Raw genomic sequence first — 25,880 nt, forward strand, 5'->3', positions numbered from 1 at the left:
TTCCAATTTGTGTAAGGCTATTTAGAGACAATGTCTTTACAATTGATCTAAATACTTAAAGGTGAGTAGGTGACTGTAGAATTAGCCCCGGTTATTTGCTCCGGTTAATTAGCGTGTTCAAACCGAGATTAAATAATGAACATTAGGTTATTAATTGTGACCTAATGAACTCATGGTACTTCATCTTAATTAGCGTGTTCAAATCGAGATTAAATAATGTTTGGGTACCTGATTCTCAATATCACTACTCTTACAAACGGAGCCTACTCGTAATATTATCAGGGAACTTAATTCGTAAATACCAAAGAGTTAAATTCGGTTATCTGGGAAAACGTGATTTCATTTTGATGTTGCTTTATTAAACATCATTTTATCCAAAATAAATTATATAATAACAAGAAGTAGCTACACTTTTTTGAGGAGCAAAGAGGTATGTCATTGTTATCAATTGTGTTTAATATAATGAACCCTAATATAATTGGTCAAAAATTTAAGAATCAAAATCGGCTTTAAAATTCTCCGAAACATGACTCCAACCGTGTTCTATACAAATAATCCTATCACGTAACCAACAAGAATAAACCAAGCTTTTTTTTTTGTTTCAAACCGAGTTTCGGTTAAGGTTAGAGTAAAAATATGTTTAGGTTTTGTGAGCTGAAATCACCTATTCCATTTTAATTTCTCATCTTTTGTCTCCCTCACCCTTACCAACCGTTCAACATGTTTGACAAATAACAGACTAACATTGGCAGAAGAAGGTTGTAAAAGCAGATTATAATTAACTGAATTTGTAAACAGGTTTGACTAGCATATTAATTAAAAGATTTTGTTAAATGTGTTTGATAATTAGTAGAATTAAATTCACAACTTCTCCTTGCTTTGTAAAATAAAGGACATGAACAAACTATATTGACTTGTGGAATGAAGGTAGGGTGTAATATTTTTTATGAGAGTAGAAAGGGGAATTTATTTTTTCCGTACTAATAGAATATGATCAGTTAAGAATATTTTAATTGACTTTACTTTATAAATCTATCTAAATGACCTGATCCGAGAATGACCCTAACCCGAGCTAAAAATTGACCTGACTAACTTGACTAGGGATGGCAATGGACCGGATCTGGGTAGGGTCCGATAGGATCCAGATCCATATCCGCCACACTAGGAGTGTTAATGAGACGAGACAGCTCGCGAACTATTCGAGATCGCCTCGGTCAAAGCTCGGTCAAAGCTCGGCTCGTGCGAGCTCGGCTCGGGCTCGTACTCGGCTCGAGAGCTTAACGAGTCAAGCCGAGCAAAGGCTGGCTCGACTCGAAAAGCTCGCGAGCGGCTCGAATTTGTGTGATTACATAAGATATTACTGATATTTTATAAAAATATTTTATCATAATTATATTTTTGTATTACACATATCAAATGTCTCGCTGATTTGCCAAATATTGTTACATATAACCCTTGAGCCTTATTATTGAAAATATCGAAAAATAAAAAATAAAAAAATAAACTGTTTTATATAGGCTCGATTTGGGCTCGAGTGTGGCTCGAGCTCGCGTTAAAGCTCGCAAGCTTTATAACAAGCACATTTTTTTCAAGCTCGGGTAAGCTCGAGATCGGCTCGAGCTCGAGTTTTTGTTCTTGAGCACAAGCCGAGCAAGGCCAAGCTCGGGCTCGGCTCGGCTCATTAGCACCCCTACGCCACACCAACGTTGGATCCATATTCGACCCATATCCGGCGGATCCAAATTTTCCAGATCCATATCCAGATCCATTTTCAAATAAGTGGATCCATATCCAACCCATATCCACTGGATCCGAAAAATTAGGATCCATATCCTACCCATCAGCGTTCGGATCCGTTGCCATCTCTAAACTTGACCCATAAACATCCCGAACCCAAACGTAGTCATGACCTAAACCCATCACTCGACCAAACCCGACCGATCCGATTGTCACCTCAGTTCACTCTTAGTTAATGACTTGTTTCTCTTTCTCTCCTAGTGACTTGACCAAATGTGAAGCACGGCAATGACCCTCTCTCCTCTCCTACTTGTTTCTCTGTCTCTTTCTTCCTGTAGTGTTCTGTTCTGTATACAGGTAGGAAACTGAGTCAAAATCAATTCAATTATCCCCAAATTCCACTTCCAATTACAATTCCATCAAAATATTACAAAAATCTAGGGTTTCAGTATTATGGGAGATGATAAGATAACATCAATGGCTATGGGAAACAACATTAGATCAGATAGAGATCGAGAGCTTCTTATACCTGTTGCTGATTCTTCTTCTATCAATAACAACAACAATCTTCATGTTGATCATAATCATGATGATAATAAACCTACATCTTCTGCTTCTTCTTCTTCTAATCATTCTGGTCGTGAGGTTATTTTCTTGTTAATTTGCTGTTATTTTAGCTTCATTCATCTGGGTTTTGCTTTAATTTTTCTGGGTATTCATCATGTTTTGTTCTTTCTATTTTTGGATTTTTAGGGTTTTTAATTACTGGTTTTTGCACTTTTGCTTTGATTTTTATGGGTATTGATCAGTTTTTTTCTTTCTGTTTTGGAATTTTTTGGGGTTTTAATTACTGGTTTTGCTTTGATTGTTCTGGGTATTGATCAAGTTTATTCTTTCTAATTTGGGTTTTTTAGGGTTTTTATTAGGTTTTGCTTTAATTTTTCTGGGTCTTTTTCATATATGATAAATTTGTTCATAATTTGAATTTGTGTGGAATATATAGTGTTGTAGACCTGCAGCAGATGTTTTTGTTAATGTGTTATGCTTTAAATTATTGTGTGAGTGAGTGGATGAGAAGAATTAAGAATCAAAATAACCAATGTTGGAGCAACTATGTGAAAGTTTGATTTTTGGGGATAATGAACAAGTTTAGAGCAACATTGTAGAAGCTTAGTTTTGGGGATAGAGTATGTGCTCTAAATTAATCAGTTGAAATGACTAGCACTGTAAAGATTATAGAAGTAGACAGTGGTCCAAAAAGGTTTCGAATTTCGTTTCGTGTAATTGGTTGCTTGACTGTAGTTAGCTCGTCTATTAGTTGGATGTTTCACCTAGCTATGTGATTTAATATGTGGCACTTGTTAGAGGGATATTAGTGCAGGGCAAATGGAGTGTTAGCTCGGCTAGGATTGTAGTTGATAACGGAAAATGAGTGGTTTGAAATTTTGTTTGATTGACCCCATTCTATACCTTTTGGCTTTTGGTGATTGCAATTCTTTTCATGGTGACTATCGTTGTTTAGTCCCATTGGTCTTTAATTCAAGTATGATGAGACTCGAGGAATTTGAGATGTTCTCTTTAGCTATATGATTAGAAATTATTTCTTTTGAGTTACTCTTATATTTATTTCTTACAAAATCTCTTTTTTCTAGTTTTCTTGCATCATTGGCGGGTTATAGACACTATCATCATATCATGTCTGAGAAATACGGTCATTTACTAGGATGTAGAGCTTCGTTGAAAGAAGATTTTCGTAGAAATATGATTTCCTACATCCAACGGAACGATCTCACGGACTCTAGGAAGCACTATTTATAAGTCTGTGGGATTGTACAATTATTATTACCACCCATGAACTTTTCTTTTAGGAGAAAAGGAACTACTATATTAAGCATTTAAGCCTAAGCATGACCTTCTTTATTCGGCTGCCTCACCTGCCTGCTGCAAATGGCGGGAAGTCTTAGCGGGGTCATTTCAAACGATTGAATGTTCTTCCCACCATCTTTATATTTAGCTGCTCTTACAAATTTGCAGACATTCTACAAAATAATCAGAAGTTGGGCTTCAAAGAAATTCATGACAGGATGGTTAGTCCTCTTCTCCATGTGATTGCAATTGCTTGCTTTTCTCTGTGACCGAAGGTGTCTAAATATGGTCATTGATTTCATCCTTACTCATTTGGTCAATTTTAGCTACTTCCTTCGCTATGACTTTCCATTTTGGGTTTGCCAAGCTTTTAAGGGATCTAACATTAAAACGATATATGTTCTGCAAATGGAGTTACTAAAACAATAGAAGTTATGTAATGGGGTCATTAAAACAATATGGTCATTACTGTGAACAAAAAAAACGAATGGAAGTATAAAGTTATTATGATGATGCCAAAAAAAGAATGTGAGAAACCATTGTGAAGTTGCCAAAAAAGGGAATTTTAAAAATCTCCGAGGGAAAAGTTATTATCCATGAAGGATTTATTTTTAGTTAAAGTAGCGTTTTTAGACTCACTAGTCACTACTGACTTTGAAATATGATGAAATAAAGTCGAAGGAATTTTGAAGTTGTCCACGCTTCAAAATGTATTACTGTTTCCCGAAATTTTAAAATTGGTTCTAAGTAACTACTGCTATGTTAAAAAAAAAATTATTTGTACAATTTTAGGTCATGTTGCATCAACCACAAATTGTTCTGATGGTCGTTCCTTTTTTATATTATTAGTTTTCTGAAGTGTGGCTTATTGCACATATTATGCCTTGGACAATTAACTGTCAAAAGGTCTTCGTGCTGAAGTCATGCACTCAAGAGCACTCGCACAATATATTTCATCCATGGAACTATGAACCGTCTTTGTGAATGTATTTTCTGTTCTCCTCGAGCATTTACTGATACCATCATTACATGTTTTTGCAGCGTCATCCTCTTTCCAATCGCCATCACTTTCTATATAACCTTTTGGTTTATACATTTTGTCGACGGTTTTTTCTCCCCGATTTACACTCACCTTGGAATTGATATTTTTGGTAAGTCTGTATGCTTGTTCTGCCTGCCTTGTCTTATGGACTGTTGGATGTCTTTTCTCTACCTGTGTGGGACCACTTTCTTTTAGCTTAATCATATACTTTAAGATGACTTCTGTGAGAAGATACACATTCCTTTTCTCATTTTTGTGATTTTCAGAGTTAAGGGTGAGATTTTGTTTCCTATCCCAATCCTTTTCTATTTGTCACCAACTCACCAGCACCGTCTCTTTACCAATCTCACTACCTTGTGACATACATATGAATTCCAAGATCGTACAGTGATACAGATGCCATGATTCATGTTGTACAATGTAATCTAGATAGCCCATATCCAGACAAAAAACAGAACAAATGCTGTACAGAATGTTCCCTCCTTCACATATTGTCCGTCACATTCTTCTTTCGGGATACGATTCGTTTCCATATTGTCACAGCTTACAAGACATACTAGTGAATTCAACTCCCACCTCTTTTATATATTCAGTCATGTGTGTTGAATGCTTAGTCTGTTTATTTTGCTATGACACTATCCTTTAGTGCATCAAATCGCTCTGATTATTTTGCCTTATTTGTTTCACTAGCCAGTTATATTGTTTGGCTCTACTCATGAATTCTGCCGTCTAATTTACATTTTGTTCATCTTTCTAGGCCTTGGGTTCATTACTTCAATAGCGTTCATATTCTTGGTTGGCGTGTTTATGTCTTCATGGTTGGGAGCATCGGTCTTAAGCCTTGGTGAATGGTTTATTAAAAGGATGCCTTTTGTTCGTCATATCTACAATGCCTCGAAGCAGATAAGTTCTGCAATATCGCCAGGTGGATTAGTTGGAAATGTTCTTTCGTCTATTTGTAATTGAATTATCTAGGTCATAAGATTGACGAGGATTATTTTCATTTCACAGACCAAAACACACAGGCGTTCAAGGAAGTTGCCATCATTAGACATCCTCGAATTGGGGAATATGCTTTTGGATTCATCACCTCATCTGTTACCCTCCAGGTAAATAAATCAAGTTTTTCGAATCAACCTCTCTTTCCCTATCTCCTGAGTTTATGTCCCCGCCGCACATAATAAACGCACTTCCATTCCATTTATATTGCTCCCGTTTAACTTCGGTGGTCAACAAATGCCACCAATGACCATTAGTTTCTCCAGATTTTGTGGTCCTACCTAATGTAAAATTTTGTCACATTTGATTCATCAAAACAGCTACTTTCTTGGCGCCATTTAAAAAATTGTATCTAGTATATATTGTGAGAAATTATATATTGGTGACATCGGTTGACCACCAATGGTAAAGATATAAATGGAATGGAGTATACTTATGTGAGTTATGTCTTGAATGAGCCTCCAATGCATATAGTTGTTATATGTCAAACTGAACTACAGGCTCGTTATCTGCTTGTGAACCTCCAGTCTAGTACCTCAACTATTGAATGTTGCAAGTGTCGAGTATTTGGCAATTGGCATTGTAGATCTTTGATTACAGACAGTGCCAGGAGTACAGCTGGTTGTTAATTGTCAAGTCTGCTTAGCAAATTAAAGATATTTATTTATTTGAGACGATTGTGTCCGAATATTCTTTTGAAATTTTGCCTGCTAAATGCTGATGCGTGTCTAATTACCTTTTGGTGTATATGTAAGCAGAACTTTTCTGGGGATGAAGAACTATGCTGCGTTTACGTTCCCACTAACCATCTATATATTGGTGATATTTTCCTGGTCAACTCAAATGATGTGATCAGACCAAATTTGTCTGTGCGTGAAGGAATAGGTGAGTTCTTTAGATTTTGTTTTGTAATTTCCCAAGTGAATTTGGTAAATTGTTGGGTTTGTTGATGACATGGTATGAAACATGGTCGTGAGTCTCGTGACACTGCTCGCAAGTGAGTTGTCGAGGTTTTGGAGGTTAATGCAACATATTTTGAGGTGGTGCCGGCAGCATTTATGGCACAACGATTGAGATCATGCTGCTACGACAGCATTTACAGCATTTAGTAATGTGGTTGGCGGCATCATCTCGACTTTTTTCCCTGTATAAATGCTGCCGACACCCCCCTCTAAATTTGGACTTCCAGCTTCAAGATCTTTACTGACAGGCTGCTATCCAGTGTCAAGACTCAGACCTTGTATCATGGATAGCGCGCACATAATTTCAAAGAAACCTAGAGAATGACAAAGGTTAAAAGATTAAACGAGACTTGGATGTGAGGTTGAAATTGTTTCATTCATCACGACATCTATTCATGTGCTGTTTTGGATGCAGAGATTGTTGTATCGGGTGGCATGTCAATGCCGCAGGTTCTCTCCACGCTAGATCCACAGGTCGGTCATATGGACAGAATCAGATCCAACAGAAGCTGAAGGGGAGGTGCTATAGGCTATAGATTGGCATTTTATGGACTCAAGGGGTGTGGAGATATGCTTATTCCTTCATTATGTTTATAATTCGGATTTCAGCGTAGAGTAGATTACTCCTTTTTTTGAAGTTGTATCTGCCTATTTTTACTTACAATTTCATATTAGTTGTGCCTTGTACAATGTAAAATGTAACGCCTTTTTTTCCGGAAATTTGAAGGTTAGAGACTTCAGGCTGATGTTTTTTTTTCATGTTCCATTTATAATCATTTTAGTTTCGTAAGTTAAACCATTTGATTGAGATATTGGGCGTAAACAAAGTAATTCGCAAAAAAAAAAACGTAAGTATCAAGGCAGTCTGCGTAATATATCTAGGCATGCACCGATGGTCGACCACAGTAATAATAAAAAAGAGAGTTAAAGAAGAATATTTGTATTAAGTTGTCAATTAGACAAGCATAATCAGTATATTTACAAACGAAAAAACAAAGACCACACACAAGTACACCCAGTTTTCACTATCCCCACCATGTCCAAAACCCTATCATTGTGTATCATGTGTAGGCCTCACATCTTCACCCAAGTTCCGTGACACCGATGTCGAAAGAGCCAGCTCCCGCAACATCACTAGAGCCACCCAACTTCAACAAGCGCCACCAACATCGGCAAACGAGAAACATGCAAATTTAGAACGGCACAGTGAATGGCAAGGCATAGATACCCACATCGGACAAGAAATGGGCACGGGGTTGAAGCACAGCAGAACCCGAGCACGATAAATTGTCCATAGATGCTGGCTGTTGTACATCGTCACTGTGTCTCAATTTTTTGGCAGGTTGATCGTCTTTCTTGCCAAATAGCCAATCGTCGTCATCATCAAGACCAACAACTTGTTCTGTCATCAGTGTGGGTGGAGCCAAGTTTTGAAACAGCGTGTTGTACAGAGTTTCCTTTTTGAGCAACTTCCTCTCGTGAGAAGATAGTTTCTTCACTTTCTTGGATGGTGGCTCTCTAATCTCGATCCTGCCACTAGTAGAGGGTTCTTCCCTCGAGGCCAGGGGCTCAACTTTTGTTTCCTGGACAACACGTACAGGTTCTTGAACCTTTGCTACCACATTGGTTTGACTGATAACCGGGACTGATACAGAAGAAGGTCGTAGATTGGCCCGTGGTTCTTGAGCCTTTGCTATCACATTGGTTTGACTGATAACCGGGACTGATACAGAACAAGGTCGCAGATTGGCCTGTGGTTCTCGAACCTTTGCTATCACATTGGTTTGACTGATAACCGGGACTGATACAGAACGAGGTTGTAAATTGGCCTGTGATTTTGAATGGTCTTCAGTCTTACGTGGAGGTATGATGCACGACGTACTGGGTTCATCTCTTTTCTTAGAAGAGATTCGAATGCGAATAATGTTTCCTGTTAATCAAGCAAAACATAAGATTAGTAAGTTCACAACTAAAAAGATCCCTGAAGGGTGATTATCCAGGTCCTCTTCGCTACTTTACGAAAATTATTGACCAATAGAAAATGGAGCATCAATTTCTCAGAGAGAATGCTTATAAAAGAGAGATCCTCACCATTTCCCTGAATGCTACTTGGAGGAGATGAAACCCTTTTCCTCTTGCTACTGTTTCCAGTGCTATCAGAAGAGCAGGAAACATTCTGCGGATCAACCGGCCTGCCATGCTCTTCAGTCAGATTGCTCCGTTCAAGTACTTCAAAACTCCGTTTGCCTTTGGATTCCTTTTCAAAAGCATCAGCTTTATACAACTTGTCATCGGGTTTCTGCTTTCCACTCTCAATAGCAGAATGTAATTGCTCCTTTTCAACCCTTTTCGTGTCCTTTTTTTCTTTCTTGTCCTTTTTTCGGTCTTTCTTCTCACTTTTCCGATCTTTCTTCTCACTTTTCCGATCCTTCTTATCAGAAGATTTCACGTTCTCTTTTACCCTGTCTGGAATAGGTTTCTCCGTTTGTTCTTGGAGCTTTAGAGCACCACAACAGAAAATTCAGACCATATAATGGCAGCAAGCTAATAAAGCAAGCATGACCAGGATGGGCAAATTTTCACATTCCATTCGGAATCAACAAATGAAACCGAATGGTAAACATAAAGGGCTTTAAACCCACATGCTGTTTAATAGAGACAAGGCAACTGTGCACGAAAGCATTCAGGAAAACTCACAAAAACATCCAAGAGTGAAAACTAGTTAAGCATACAAGACGACGGGCACTTAGAAAAAAATTAGCTGAGAGATCAGACAGCATACAGGAACAGAAGTTTGAAAACCATTTTATAAAAATAAAAATATTTGATGAAAACATACTTTGAAATTGAAAATGAAAAACTGAGAGATGTTGAGAAACTAGAATTGTTGACAGAAGGTAAAAAAGAACACAAAACGAAGCGAGAAAACTACTAAACCCATATAGCACCAATTCATCAATATCCCATCCTCACATTTACTAACACTTCAAACATCCTTCCCACAACAAGAACTAAATTACGCAAAACGACCCAAAAATCGCATATTGATGCTAACTCCCACAAATTAAAACTCACTGTAACATCACACTATAACATCAGCTCACACAATGCGTGTTCCTTTACGCGCAATACGAATTCCACCTAATAGCACTTCAAAGAACCCCATGTTCCTAACCACAATAGGAAATTCATCCTAGTAGCACCTCCTAGGAGGCTACAAACACATGTTCCTAACCACAATATGAACTCCATTAACACTCTAATCGCTCCATACTCCGACTAATAACACTATAAACGCGTCATAGTAGCAAATTTTCACATTCCATTCGGAATCAACAAATGAAACCGAATGGTAAACATAAAGGGCTTTAAACCCACATGCTGTTTAATAGAGACAAGGCAACTGTGCACGAAAGCATTCAGGAAAACTCACAAAAACATCCAAGAGTGAAAACTAGTTAAGCATACAAGACGACGGGCACTTAGAAAAAAATTAGCTGAGAGATCAGACAGCATACAGGAACAGAAGTTTGAAAACCATTTTATAAAAATAAAAATATTTGATGAAAACATACTTTGAAATTGAAAATGAAAAACTGAGAGATGTTGAGAAACTAGAATTGTTGACAGAAGGTAAAAAAGAACACAAAACGAAGCGAGAAAACTACTAAACCCATATAGCACCAATTCATCAATATCCCATCCTCACATTTACTAACACTTCAAACATCCTTCCCACAACAAGAACTAAATTACGCAAAACGACCCAAAAATCGCATATTGATGCTAACTCCCACAAATTAAAACTCACTGTAACATCACACTATAACATCAGCTCACACAATGCGTGTTCCTTTACGCGCAATACGAATTCCACCTAATAGCACTTCAAAGAACCCCATGTTCCTAACCACAATAGGAAATTCATCCTAGTAGCACCTCCTAGGAGGCTACAAACACATGTTCCTAACCACAATATGAACTCCATTAACACTCTAATCGCTCCATACTCCGACTAATAACACTATAAACGCGTCATAGTAGCAATACTAGTGTTCCTTTACGAAATCCATCCTAGTAGCATTTCAAACAATCCCATCTTCCTAACCACAATACGAAATTCATCCTAGTAGCACCTCCTACAAGGTTACAACCCCATGTTCCTAACCGCAATATAAACTCCATCTACTAACACTCTAATCGCGCCATACTCCATCTAATAACACTATAGACGCGTCACACTCCTTCAAACAACCAATATCAACATCTAGCACTTCAAACAACTACAAGTTCCTAACCACGATACCATCCGGTGTGAATTCATCTAGTAGCACTTCAAACAACATATGCTCCTAACCGCTATGGGAATTCGTTCTAGTAACCCTTCAAACAACACACACTCCTAAACCGCGATATGAATTCTGTCTAACTTCAAACAACAACAATTCCTTAAACAAACAACCCTCAATGTCTAACAAATCTCTCAGCTCACAAATCTCAACCTCTAAAATGCTAACAATAATACATACATTGTTTGAAACAAGACAAATAATTACTGTACATTGCTCTGATTGTTTTTTGATCCACAAATTACAAAATAATCGATACCTATATTACAAAAAAAAATTAATCTTTATATTCAGATCCAATCTCATATACATACAGCATACATGTATAAACTAAATCTTAATCTTAAGATACATGATTAATTAACATCAATGACATGTCATGAAGAACACGAAACGACAAAACTTTTTTGATTAATTTTAATCATTATTTGTTGTTTTTGGGGCTCAACAAACCTTAATCGAAACGATCAAGGCATCATTGTGATTGCTTGAGCAATTCCTAGCATACCCAGATGAAGAAAACGGAAAACACCTCGACATCCTTGCAAATTTTCTTAACAAAATTCAATCTTTTTCACTTTCTCTCTCTAAAAACAAGAACCCTAATTTTTTTTAACTAATTTGAAATTAATAATCCGACAAAACCCTTGACTTTTACAAAAATTAATGAAAAGGGTTTATAGATCTGAAGATAAGAAGGCTAATTTGATTGATAGTTTGATAAATTTGTGGGTAGATTTAGATTTTACGGCGGGATTTGGATTGGATGAAACCCTAGCCGCGTCGAAGAGAGAGAAGAAAAATTGGGGACAAACTCTTCTTTTTTAAGGATAAGGAAATAATAAAATAATTTTGAGAGAAGTGAAAAAAATTGTGAGATCTGAAACAAAGGGAGGTGTGTATTTATAGAGAAGTTTTGGACCGACTTTCTATAATTTCGGTGGGGTATAGGAGTAGTCATGTGAATTGACGATTTTGCCCTTGTTGGCGGGATTGTTGAGTTCTTCTGGGCTTTTGTGAGACATGTTGTCTAGTTGCTTACACGTTGGAGAGGGCATCTTGTGGACCTTGTGATTCACAACTTGACATTGATCTAACGAGTCTTGTGTATGAGATATTTGACTTATGTTTTAGGTAGCACTAAAACGGACATGAACGCGTGAAACGGCGTTTTATGAAATTTAAGTCATGAACACGTTATTTAAATTTAAAAAAATATATATTTAATAATTATAAATGTTTGATTTTATTTTTTTAAAAGTATTTGATATTAAATTTAAATAAGTTAAGGTAAATTTGCGTTGATTATAACTCATTTTAATTTTCCACCCAAATTCATCTTCTAATCAATCTCTTTCGACAGCTTATTTCTCATATAAAGAACAACATTCACCCTAAATGATGTTCAAATACCATGGACACGAGTCGGACACATGCCTAAATAAATGAAGAAAGTTAGATACAACTTTATAGATGTCACATTTAAGGGAGTGTTCAAATACCATGAACATGCGTCGGACACATGCATAAAATTTTAAATGTAAAGATAGAAACATGCACCACGGAGTAGGATTCCTTGGTGTTTGGTGAAACCATGTTTTTATAGAATTTGTAGCAAAAAGGACTTAAGGTAAGCAATAGTGCGGTCTTTGCTAATGTTTTATGTAAACTAGTTGTCTCTCCGCGCGCGTTGCGCGCGGAGATCCACGACACGTTTTGTTTTGTTGTCGAAGCTATTCTGTTTACATCTAATGTTAACTGCGGCCTTCTTAATGTACCGTGTTGTTTAGTCTGTTGCAGATTTACACACTCTATATATTTCGTCTTGACATATTTGGTAATACAGATACTCACGTGTGTCCCAAAGCAAAACATCTGCTGCACTAAGAAACTACATAACAAAATTATTTTTGTATTATCCATAGCAAAGGCACTGTAATGAACTTCTACAAATAGATGACATCCTTTTACAAACAGATGCATATGTCGTAATTAAATAGTTGTCATATTTGTTGTGAAGTTTTGTAATCATTTTTAGTCGAACAGAACATCTCTTTTTCTCCCGGTTCATTGTTCTATGTTAGTATGTTACTTAAAAACTAAAAATACTAAAGTCTCGTATGCAATTCACATGATCGAGTGAATGAGTATGAGAATTAACATTAATAATACATGGACCTTAACTTTGATGCACTTAACGCTGATCATTGAATAGAGATATGAAATTAAAACAATTGAAAAATTAACTTGTGTTGATTTCGGTGCATTTAACGTAGGATGATTCAAGTTGACCATTTATCTCCAAATTCTTAAATTTAAGAGGATGTTTCACATTGACCATGGTTCTTCAAAATCTGGAAATTAACACACCATTTTTCACTCTTGCATTCTTGCTCTTCTAATGGTACTATTCGAATTTGGGATTCTCGAACTTTACAACAGGTTGATTATCATCTCCATTCTCATATATTGTTATCACTTTTCCCTTCTCCTCCTTCCTTTTCCCCTATTCGTTGCCTCACAACCTCCTTATTCTCTTTCCATTGCTACTCCCCACTCCCCACTTCTCATTTTCATCTATTTATATCTATCAGGTTGATTATCATCTCCATTCCCATATATTATTGTCGGTCTGCTAATGATGACTCTGGTCTCATTTGGAAAGCCCTGGATGTTTGTAGTATAAGCAGATGTGATAAGCAGTGGTTTAGACTGAAGCATTTGATGTGATTAGGCTAGCATAAATAAAGCCTCTAAGAGCCGTACCTTAAAAGTACTTTCCAATTGCAGATAAAAAAAACATTAGATACAAACTTAATAGATTTACACACTGGTTAGCAATATAATTAAGATATCACAAATATGCAAATTTGGAGCAACTTTCCCTACAATATATATATATAGATAGAAAAATAGGCTTCTGAAAATAAATGACATCTCGGAGTAACCAGTTCATGTTAAAGGCGGCCATAGTCTAATGCTTTACCCTAACTAAAAAAGAAAAAAAACTCTAGCTCTTCATTCCGCATGCAATTTGTTCCTCTCGATCCTTCATTATATGCACTCCTGTAGTCTCTAGGTACCCTATAATTATCCTTAGTGAGCCATGGTTGCCAATTGTTCGATGAACCTGATGGTTGTCCTATCATACATACACCAAACCAAAAATGAATTAGTACCGCATTAATCTAGGAAGGAAAAAAATCTAAAGAAAAAGTACATCTCACTATAATAAACATTCATATGTTAAAAGTACATAGAATTAGAAACTGTGTAGAGAGATATCAATACATACGTATAATAAACTGGAACAAAAAAAAATTTCCTGGCCAAAGAAGAACTTATTTAAATCCCTTGGAACACAAGTACACAACTGATGATATTTATTTCCTATAAATGGGAAGTCAACTTGTTTGAACAAGACTAATTATATCTCGTATCTGAGTAAGAAACTGAAATATGCCTTACCAAGTGGTATGTATTGACCCGTCTTACGCTTAAGACGGATAGTACCATCTTAAGAAAGACTTACTGAAAAACCAACACAAATCTGCTCACACAAAGTAAACGACTACTTCAGCCTAAGACCAGCAAAATAGGACCTCTAGCCTATGATCGACCAAAACTGATCGAAGATTGCTGAATGTTAAGTTTTAAGTAGGCATTTAGATCTTTTCTCCGAAGTTAACACTTTGCACTAATCATTTCCATTTAACCAAGTTTTTACGACTCTGTATAAATTTGACATCTATTTCCGTCAAAAAATTTAGTATAATCTCAGGATCTGCTATAGTTGGCTCTACTAAAAAATCCAATCAGAGCCACTTGGAGAAAAAACGAAGTTGGATCAAACTGACAAAACTCCTCAAACTACTAATGTGCATGGACGAATAACTTGACCAACACAAAATTAAAACACACATGGAAACTCCATTTAATCATTAATGTTAAACTTGGCTTCAATTTGAGGGAGTAGTTTTAAGAGCCAAAGAGAACGACACTCATAGTATAAACTGCCAAGCACAGACGTTTTCATAAAGCTTCAGTCAAATTCAATCAAATAGCTCATCAATTGAAACTGAAGTCATCAGTAAAGAAAACAAAAGTAATGGTCCCTAAGAAAAGGAGCATTACATAAACGATCCCTATAGGAAGGTAGAAGTCATAGTTGGCAAAGTGTCAAACACATAAATCTCAGTGAGGTAAAATCAAAATATCATGTACTCCATACTACATTATGTCGTAAAGCCGCACACAACTTGAAGCTATTGTAAGGTAATCTACTTGCCCCTTCCAATGTCCTTGACACCACAAATTTGTTCCTCTCCCATAGCCAGCTCAATGCTTAGAATCAGGTATTTCCGATCCGCAACTCGGATCTCCGTATAACCAATTATTCTTCTACTCCCATCCCAAACAAGAAACACTCACACCAAAAGGGATTAAGTACATCAAAATATGCACAAGTATTCTAGTTATACATTCACCATTTAGCACTACTACTTAATTAACTCATTACTCACTCATCTGGGTGGTATCTATTGTTTCTCTGAATTCTAAGCCGATTCTTCTTTAATTCTCGCACACCTTTAGCGTTCAACTCAACTCGCTGGGTAAAGTATTCCATCTCGGTTTACCATCTATTCACTAAAATGGATCCCGTCTTTTCAAATGAATTCCATACATTCTCCCAATTTTTGTTGAGGTACATCCTATCCTTTCCCAATTAAACCTGGTGTCGTAGTTTTCAATAAAGGTAGCTGCACGAGAACGCCACCAACCGACTACCCCTTCGATTTTAAGCTTTGAATCGGTTAAACGCTGATAGTCACTTTTCTTTAGTGCCTAGGAGAAAATTTGCGATCATAAGCAATAGCTCTACTAATATCGAGCATATCCATTGTCTCGAAAGCACAAAAAAGTTTTAAATTTTGTTACGAACTAAATGATATTTGGATATTATAGATATGCATCATCAAATACACATCATCCATGGGAACACATGAAAACAAGAATGTATACATCATCCATGGGAACACAATCACACATGAAACTGTAATATCAGCATTGCTGTCAATGTGCTTCAGTTATGCAGGATAACACGTAAGTTAGAATGAATCATCAACAACTCGACAAATATGCCTATTCATCAGACAGAAAGTGAGTACTACACTACTACCTGCACAAAGTCCATGTAATCCATTTGGTAGAGATGATCATCAGATAAAATAATAATACTCCACATTCTTGTACTTTGAGTCCTACAGAAATCATTAAAGAAATAGGATCTTTGTTAGTCAAGCTACTCAATGTTATCAAGCTTCTTTAGAAAAACAGAATATTAAAGAGTACTAAGCATGTACCTCAAATACCCAGAAAAACTGTCACACTGGAACCACCTCTTTCCTGCCTCTCCATGAGTTTGAGTTGCAGCCAAAACCTATGTAAAATCACTCAAAATCATTTCTTGCTGCTTGACCCATGCATACATATATAGAGTATTAATTTTCTAAGGGGTTTGCACCATCCGGTTTGGTCGGGGTTCGAGCTGTGTAGGACCACAATGGCGGAAAAGTTCTCCCCCCAAAATTTTGACTCTACTGCATTCTCTATGAACCGAATCAGAGCCCTACGGTTAACCTAGATTAACTTACACCGTAATCCGGTTTACTGAAGGCATACCAATTCAAAATGATCTAGATTGTTGCTAATCATTTTCTTTGCATTGGCTCTTTGTAAAAATAATTATAATTGGCCGGTCTACTTAATTGCGCTACGGAGGAAATTAAACAACCAATCGATCAATCGCAACTTGTAAGATTTGAAACATGCACAAGGTGGCTCCACTGTCCATCGACCCATGACACAAACTCCACACCTAAGGTGAGGTACACATGCATTATGACAGGAAAAAGTCTCCAAATGCTAGTCTCGGTTACTTACCTCCACAAACCCGCCACCAAGATTCACACCATCTCCAAAATTATAAGCTCTAGCAAGCTTTTCTTTCCTGCTTCTTTGATACAAGCACTATGGTTTAAGGCTGGAGCACTCGACTCCATTGTTTAATCTTTTACAATAACTTCCTAAAGAAATCAATAAACAATGTTAGAAAGCTAAAGATCTCAACTTCACCAAAATAAACAAATTATAGAATAAGACCGTCCCACGCAATAAATATTTTATCAAGTATAAAGCAAAAATGAGCTAACTTTTATTGTAAAAGTGTGTGCCTTTTCTGACCTAATATACCCAACCACTAAATAGCAAAACAAGAACAACCCAGATCATAAAATGGCTAATAATTAACAGCAAATTTATGAAAATAATCTCAAATTATATAGGGGAGCAGAGGATTTAGTAGGAAAACATAATAAAAAGAACTCATTAGGATTGTGAGGTGCAAGGAAAAATCAGTTGAAATGGGAGATTAAATGAATTAGAGGAAATAATTGATAACAACTGGGTTGTTCTTGTTTTGCTATTGCATAAATGAATTAGAGCAAATAATTGATAATTCGCTATATAGATCTACTAATCTTCTACTTTATTGCTCCAAGTCTCGGCTTACCAACTAATTTTCATGTTCAACCAACACAAGTTATTAGAACCTTTGAGCTTAAAACGGCTCCTCCTCATCCTCATTCTCATTCTCCTCATATGGTTTTTACGCAATGTACGACACTATGTATTATCCGAAAAAATACACACTCATCTAATTCAGATCGTCCACATAGATAAGCATTAAAATACTTAATTCCAGAACATGGTGCGGCTACTTAGAAGATAAGAATCAAACAGGAGCTTTGAGACCACCACTTTACTTCCAATCATCTTTAAGATCTCGAAATTTATATATAAAGTAATTGGACGATCATCAAAAGAAGCATACGTTTAGTATGCTTTGAGGAAAAATCATACAGTATTTCTTTGACGCATGAGTTACTTTGGATAATTTATAGCCAGGAAACCCAAGTCTAAAAAAACAAGAGACAATCCTACTCAAGGGAAATGATCTAGTAAATTATTCTTGACCCGTTAATACAAGAGCAAATTAATTATTGAACAACACAAAACATGCCCATATCCTGCGCTTAGTAGTATAATGGATACGTCGACCAGACAATTAAACAAACCGTTAGGAATGGATAGTCGATCAAACCATTAGGAATAATAGATCAAACCGTTAGAAATGGATACGTCCACCAGACAATTAAACAAACCGTGAAGAATCACTTACCATATACAACTATAACATCTCCAACGGCCGCGGAATGCGAGAATCTCACATGTCATGCGGTACCGATGTAATAGCGATCTCACCACCGGATTTGCACTATAGCGGTGATATCATTGAGCATTCTTTATTTTTTGACGGGCTGCACATGTACGCAAAATAAGACTTAGTCTATGCTGACTATGTGAGTGAACAACTATATGGTTGTATCGAGAAAGCCACAACCAACCTAAGTACCAGACCTAATATACATGACATTTCCAATTTGACTCGACGATTGCTTAAGTTTCTCATTCCAGCTGACCAAATGAAATATGTTACCAGTATTTGTGTTTATCGTCATCATCGCCACCACTGACACTGAAACCGACTCAATAAAGCCAGCCCATAGGCATCTCAATCAAGCAATCAAACTAAAAACCGTAAAAATGAACGGGTAACTTGATAAATGACTGATAATCAAGGTAAATCAAAAACTTAATTACAATCCAAAGCAAGTTCAATGCCACAATTGGATTTTATAGCGACAAGCTTCTCCCGGTGCTCCGTCTACCCCGATTTGCCGCCTTTTGGAGCTCTCCATATGATGGGTTCGGATAATTTTTGAATACTTGGTGGACGAACAAAAAAATCCACATCAAATCTTAGTCAAAGTGCAATTTTCATTACGGTCAAGAACTCGACATAAGAGTCTCTATGCTTTTAACATAGAGTAAGGCCACGTATATACATCCCCTTACCCAAGCGTGGCACGTCAAATAGGAACCAATCCATTGAGGCACCACGGTAATATTGTGGAACACTAAACACTCAACGACCATGTTACGGGGATTGTAATGTGCCACACAAACACGAACTCATACGAAATATTATACATCAAACACAACGATTCAATCTCATAAAGGATGAATTATGAAGTGCCAATCCCACTATTCTTGGAAAAGTAGTAAAAAGCATGCTTCAAGACGAAAAATGTAACACACTTATCTTTGAATCGTTAGGTCACAAATCGTAAGACAAATCACTGAGAGGGGATAGCTCAAACGTACATAGCTCAAATGGGAATGTAAAACAAGTCACGAAGAGGGAATAGCACAGAATCAACTTAAGAACTTTCTCGATTGTAAAAATGGTTTTATATATGGGTTGCGACCCCAATCCACGTCCAAGTAATCAATGTTTTGGAGAAATGGAGACTGCATCTTGAGGTCATATCGACCAATATTTTTGGTTTGAGGCTATGACGGTCGGTTTTGATATACAGAAACTGAAATTTAATATCATGGTTGTAACTAAGAACAGACCAAACAACAAAACTTTTCACATAATTGTTTTTATTGCAAGTATTCATCAACTCACATTATCCATTTTTAATGTAGCCAAATTATTCACTCTTTGGTTCTAGAATTTGATGGAATAAGGAAAAATGACTTACTAAACCTGAGGTGTTTCTGTTTATTGAGAAGTAGACAGAATTCACGACACAATTTTCATTTTGGGTCATCTAAAAACAGCCTATATGTGTTGCTAACACAAGAGTAAGGCTGCATACTTCCCTCCACAATCATTCATAATCGAACTAAATATATCCAAGTTTCATATGTGAACACCAAGCCATGATATCTAATACTCCGTATTAAGCAACAAACTGTAAACAAAAACTGATAATCCACGAAAACAAGTTCAGTTGAACCACAAAAGTGAAAGTAGGCACCCACGCATCGCGAGGAACAAGCTAATAAAAAACTTGCATACCTGAGCAAGTGTGGCAGGCATCACAACAGTGACATCACCCTCCCAAGCCTGAGCAAACAATTTAGCAATTCCACCCAAAGAAAAACCCAGTTCCAGTATCTGGTTGCATCTGTGTTTTACTTCCATCTCAGCCAGTTGAGCAAGCTACAAGTATTGAGCCACTATTAGTTGCGAATATTAAGCTTACAGATGAAAGATATATGTAGATAAAAAAAAGTGGCACAATGAATTGCATCACATTGAGGTTGTAGTTAGAAATATCCAAGGAGGGGATGCCCTAGTAGTAGCTACTTTCAGCAACGAAATAACATCACTCTTGTGTCTCAATAAAGGGGTCCTTGCAAACAGACTTACCCTAGTGTTGACAGAACAAATATCTTTGTTTTTCCTAAGCATTCTTTGTATAATAAAAATTAACAACTATTTTATCATATAAGAAGCGGAAAGAGGTTAGTGGGTCATTCTGCTTTATTCCATCATATTTCATAGCCGAAGCAAAGACTTTGATCCCATTGGAGCAAAACATAGCTATGACATATTAACACTCATAATAATGCAGCTATAAGTGATTTCAACCAAAACCTAGAGGTTAAGATCCATAAGATTTATAGTATTTTTTTTTTCTGTTCTGTGTTTCCCATCATTCAATTGATTTCCCCATTTGCTATCTATCGGCAAATTCTGCATTGGTCACTAGGAGATCAAGTAAAGAAATGTTATTTCAGGATGGATGGTTTAGCAAGAAATCTCCGAGAGCAACATTAGTTACATTACCCCTATCATCACGGTCCACAAACCTCCAAAGAGGCTCCTGTTCCATGTGCTGTAAGGGGGATATGTTGCTCTTCACCTATACATAGGGTGCTTCCCCAATCCTTGATGAAAAGTGTGGCAATCTACTCCGCGACAAATAAGAAGTTCAAATTAAGAGGGCAATTTGAGTTACTTTCATTATACTTCAAAGATACTACTTACAGAAAAAAGAAAAAAGGGGGAAAGAACTACCAACTATGCCTAAAATAATCAACTGATTTTCAAGACCCTCCCTCCTCCCCACTCACCCACCATTTTCTCGTCTTCCCAATGTACCTCTTAATATCTACAGATAAAAAACACTAATGCAAGATCATATCAGAGAGAAGAACCACGGAAGCCATAAAGCAGAAATGAAAGTTTATAGTTTGAAAACTATAATACCTTGGCAGCAAAGTTGCCCCCATAAGCTCTCATAAATTCCTTCAACCTCAGAAAAGGAGCAATATGTGGATTTGCTTGACTAACAATGAAGTGGTTAACATTGAACAACTCCTTCAGTTGCATCATGGGTAAGTCAATCTCCAAGCTACCATCTCTCCACCTACGTGCCGGGCTTGTGCCTTCTTCTGGACCAAGATGGGATGGTGGGTGGTAAGGTACAAGTTCACCAAACCTATCTTTAGCCATCAGCTCCTGGGCCTCAAAAAGCCCGGGAAAGGCACAAGATGCTGTGACAGCGCTCCATATAACTACATGGGGCGAGGTCAAATAGTTAAGACAACGGGGACGTTCATGTTTTCGTGGAGAGCACACCGTTATACCAAGAATCCTTCCAGTCATGTCATAAGCCTCCTGGAAAGTCATATTACTTGTCAGGTTCCTCAACATCATTTGCAATTGCCTAATCTCATGAACAGCTCCACGAGTCGTGACCCTCTTAACAATTGTTAAAATAACAAAAAAAATCGATGCAGCAATCAATCTAACAAAATCATGAAAATAACCCAAATTACAAAGTTAAACAACATAAATATTACTTCTTTACAAATGTAGGGAAAAAGGGGGGAGGAAATCGAAAACCTTGATCATATCATTGGATTGATTGACATAGGTTGCATGCATACAAGAAGTAGCGCCATTAACAAAGGATTTCACAAAATCACAGTTGAATTGAAAATGGACAGAGGAAATTTGAATTGACAGAGGTTGCAACCATCTCTCCCTTGATCATATAAGGGAAATATGGAGTATATGCAGATTTTGTGGATGAAAATCGAAGGAGGAAATGAGTGAAGGGGAGGAAAATAGGGATTTACCGATGAGGAAAGTGGAAATTGGAGCCCAAATAGATGAAAAGTAAAGGAGAAATGCAGGAGAAGAATAAAGAAATACAACAGTGCAAACACTGCTCCTCACGTGGCTCGCACAAAAATACTGGCCTACTGTTCACAAGCAACATTTTGCGCGCAACCATACCCAAACAATCTACTCCTACAAGTTGGGCCCTATAAAGCTTTACACAATAAATAGTCTTTCAATTAGTACCGCCTGAACAACAAATAAACCGAACATAGATGCTCTCTTGTGAGCTATTACCCGACCAATACAACCCCAATATTAGCAAACAAAGCATGTTAGTGAAATTACATTTGCGGTTGGGCTCTTAAACACAACACCCCCACCCTATGCTATAGAAAGATAGAAAAAAACAAAACTGAGACGACCCTAAGTGGACATAGAACATCTACATCAAGTAGAACAGCAAACGAAGAAATTAGCAGTTGTGAGACCACACCTACATCTATCAGGAACTATATGCTTAGCCGTACTTCCACTCGACGCCATCTCCAGTGATACTGCACAACACACATGTCACATGTTGAGATGCTGAACATAGAGTAAAGACCAAGAAGTACGCAAGAAATTATACACTCCAACAATATATTCTGCTCAGGAACAATTCTAGTCTTGGCCCTCTACACTGTAGTCCGCTCTCTCCAACTTCTCCACATATTTAAATACGAATCAAAGACAACATCACAAGTCAACAACAATTCAATTGATGATCCTATTCCCAAAAAAATTAAGTCAACGCACAACAAAGGAAAGTCTATAAACAAATAATTCCAGATGACATGTATATCAATCAAATTATCCAATACTCTAGTATCAGAGCATCAGAGGAGTCATCAAAATAAAAATGAAGCGGTCGTCAGAAGCCAAATAACATCCAGATTAAGTAACCAATCAAATGTTGAGAAGTTGAACATAGAGCAAAGACCAAATAGGAAGCAACGAACCAAGTTATTCTACACTCCTTCCAGATTCAGTAATCAACTAAGTATAGAAATCACAGTAGATGAACAATTAACACAGCCTTATAACACTTGAACAATTAACAAAACAAATCAACAAGAAATCGAAACCATTTCAGCAAATGAACACAGCAACACATGAACAATCGAGTAACTGTAAAAATATAAATTTAGCAATTGAAATCAACCTGAACCGAGTATAAAATTCGCAATAGATGACTAATTAACAGAACCTTGTAAGACTTGAACAATTAACACAACCAATTACCAAGAAATTGAAACCATTTCAGCAAATGAACAAGGCAACACATGAATGCAACTGAAATCAACCCGAACTGGACAACGTCACACATAAAAAAAATCACAAATGAACAAATGACATTCACCAGTTCTGAAAAGTGCACGAAAAGTAAAACAAGAAATAAATTCGAATAAATCAGCACTCAAAATAATCAGAGAGATCAGAAAGAAGATAAATTCCTAAGATTTTACCAAAATTACAGAAGCCAACCACCTCTTTTAAGATTGTGGCCAGATTTTTTGAGAGACAATACAAAGAAGAAAGAAGAGTAAACAAATGGAATACCATTAATTAAACATACTCGAGTCCTCACTCTTTAAAAATTTGACACTAAGCACAACCCAAAACAGTTTATCATGAAAACATCTATTATAGTAGTGCCCCTCATTTTATGAATGTCAACCCTAATTCACCCTAACAAAATGTAAAATTAGTAAAAGACTTCAACTTTATTTGGTAATGAAAAAAAAGGTAAATTCAAGAAAAGAAAGAGTAAACAAAGCGATCATTGAAATAAGAAAAAAACCGAAGAAAAAAACAGTTAGAGTAAACGATGAAAATGAAAGGGAAAATCGATTGAAATGGGAGTAAAAAAACCAACACAAGACTATGTCAGTAACATAAGTTATCTTGCAAGACCTTTCTACTAAGTGGGAAAACTAAGGATTTGTGTTCATGGTTGTAATAACTCTGGACTCTTAGTACTACCTCTTGTATCCTTGTCTGATACTTGGGCCATAGTCCTGTGTCTAATTACTCCTAAATGAGTATATCAGCAACATAAGTTGAAAAGAAATATCTTTAATTTCTTGCCAACCCTTGTTTAACCAGATTTAGAAGAAGAGGACCAACTTGGTGATGATGAAACTCCGAAAGTGGATATAAATGACCCTTCATTATATCTAAGTCGTTCTCAAATTTCGAGATGCTTACTTCAATCAGCTCTAAAAACGCCCAAACATGATAAGAAAAGACACCCAAGTCGGTAACAGTCATAGAATAAAGCTAACAGCCCCTCATTGATCGAAGAATCTAATCAAGGAAGTAACATATTACTGTTTGGTGATAGTCTTGCCAAATAGAACTTCAAATCGATTACAAAAGTGCACAAGTTATGTAATTTGTCAATATGAATATTAGTTCCATCGTTTTTTTATACTAAATTGAATTGAAACATGAGAGCAACTTATATTTAACATGTGAGTCCCTAAGATATTGAATGCGAGAAGGATGAAATGTGAATGAACCCAAGAAACAAAATGATACAAACAGCAATGAACAAACAAGTACACAATCTGTATTTAAACCGAATCAAATCATACCCCTAAAAATTATAACTACACAGCCATACCCAAATCTGCAAAGGAACTACAATAACTCTCAACCAATAGCTCAGATGAATAGAGCTGAAGATGGCTAGTGCTGTAGAAAATACGGTCAAATACAAGTAAAGGGCAGTGAAAATCCCAGAAGTTATTACAAGTGTTCATACCCGAATTGCCCAACAAAGAAGAACGTTGAGAAATAGTCGAAGGACAAGTGACTAAGATTGTTTACAAGGGAAGTCAAAACCATCCAAAGCCTCAACCTGGTAGAAATCAATGGCTTAAAACTGTCAGAAAAACGGTTTTGAATCGTCCGAAACTTCTCAATACACAGATCAAACAAAAAACCTTAAAATTCAATAAGGAATTTGATTATTGACTGATAATCAAGATAAAGCAAAACCCTAATTGAATTATTAGGTCCGAGAAAGTGTAAAGCACGAAAAGTGATGAATTACCAGAGCTACAATCATCACCACAAATAATCATGGTGGTCTCCATCGCCGTCGCCGTCAACACCAGCATCGGAGCAGGAGAAAGCTATCAAAATCGGTGAAATCAAAAACAAAATAAGGAAATAAATCAACCTGATAAGTACACAAAGCAAGCAAATGAAAAAAAAGAAGAAATTAGCAGATGAAAGACATGATTAGAGATGCAGAAAAGGAGAATGAAAGAGCTCAAAATAACCAGGTGAAGAACAATGAGAGACGAAGAAGAATGAGAGAAGAATGAGATAGACAATACAGAAGCAACAATCAACAAAAAAGAAGTTTAAAGAGCAGCAACAGTAGAAAGGCTGTTCATCACGTGAGACGCACGAAGAGCACTGCTCTACTGTTCATAACCAACGTTTTAGAGAAACTTTGGACATTTATAAGGGCTTTAGATTGTAAAATTTAGCTCGAACTTAAATTTACTAGTACTATGGAAGAAAAACTAAGGGAGATCTAATTTTGCGATTTTTATGATTTTTCAGGGCAGTCATTTAAACATTGGAGAAAAAATGAAAAAATGTAGCATTTTCAGTGAATAGGAGAAAATATGTTTATTTTTAAGAAGTTGAAAATGATAAATTTGACAAGAATTTTAAATCTATAAAACTATATTAAAAGGGTAACCTTAAAAGGCCACGTAGACAAAGCCACATAGGCGGAAAAAAAAGCCACGCGTGCATTACGAATGTCACATCTATAAATCTATATAATCTATACTATATAGTTAAAAGGCAACTTA

At 36.6% G+C, this 25,880-nt stretch overlaps 3 protein-coding genes across 3 annotated transcripts; 1 reads left to right on the forward strand and 2 right to left on the reverse strand.

Annotated features, from left to right (window-relative positions):
* Positions 1-1,965: 1,965 nt before the first annotated feature.
* On the forward strand, positions 1,966-7,350 carry LOC141597307 (protein LIKE COV 1-like). The gene is made up of 7 exons (XM_074417717.1): positions 1,966-2,382; positions 3,772-3,824; positions 4,645-4,754; positions 5,403-5,570; positions 5,657-5,754; positions 6,403-6,529; positions 7,022-7,350. Exons 1-7 carry the CDS (start codon positions 2,191-2,193, stop codon positions 7,117-7,119), a joined length of 846 nt encoding a protein of 281 aa, XP_074273818.1. The 5' UTR covers positions 1,966-2,190; the 3' UTR covers positions 7,120-7,350.
* A 180-nt stretch (positions 7,351-7,530) lies between these two features.
* On the reverse strand, positions 7,531-11,833 carry LOC141597305 (uncharacterized). Its single transcript, XM_074417716.1, has 3 exons — positions 11,409-11,833; positions 8,698-9,103; positions 7,531-8,536 (listed from the first exon to the last, which is right to left on the reverse strand). Exons 1-3 carry the CDS (start codon positions 11,493-11,495, stop codon positions 7,800-7,802), a joined length of 1,230 nt encoding a protein of 409 aa, XP_074273817.1. The 5' UTR covers positions 11,496-11,833; the 3' UTR covers positions 7,531-7,799.
* Positions 11,834-18,691: 6,858 nt separating this feature from the next.
* Positions 18,692-24,058, reverse strand: LOC141595740 (triacylglycerol lipase SDP1-like). The gene is made up of 5 exons (XM_074415706.1): positions 24,028-24,058; positions 22,499-22,559; positions 21,145-21,685; positions 19,948-20,091; positions 18,692-18,802 (listed from the first exon to the last, which is right to left on the reverse strand). The coding sequence occupies exons 1-5, from the start codon at positions 24,056-24,058 to the stop codon at positions 18,692-18,694; spliced, it is 888 nt and encodes a 295-aa protein (XP_074271807.1).
* Between the last annotated feature and the right edge of the window lie 1,822 nt (positions 24,059-25,880).

Source organism: Silene latifolia, chromosome 8 (genome assembly GCF_048544455.1).
Source record: "Silene latifolia isolate original U9 population chromosome 8, ASM4854445v1, whole genome shotgun sequence".
Lineage (NCBI taxonomy): Eukaryota > Viridiplantae > Streptophyta > Magnoliopsida > Caryophyllales > Caryophyllaceae > Silene > Silene latifolia.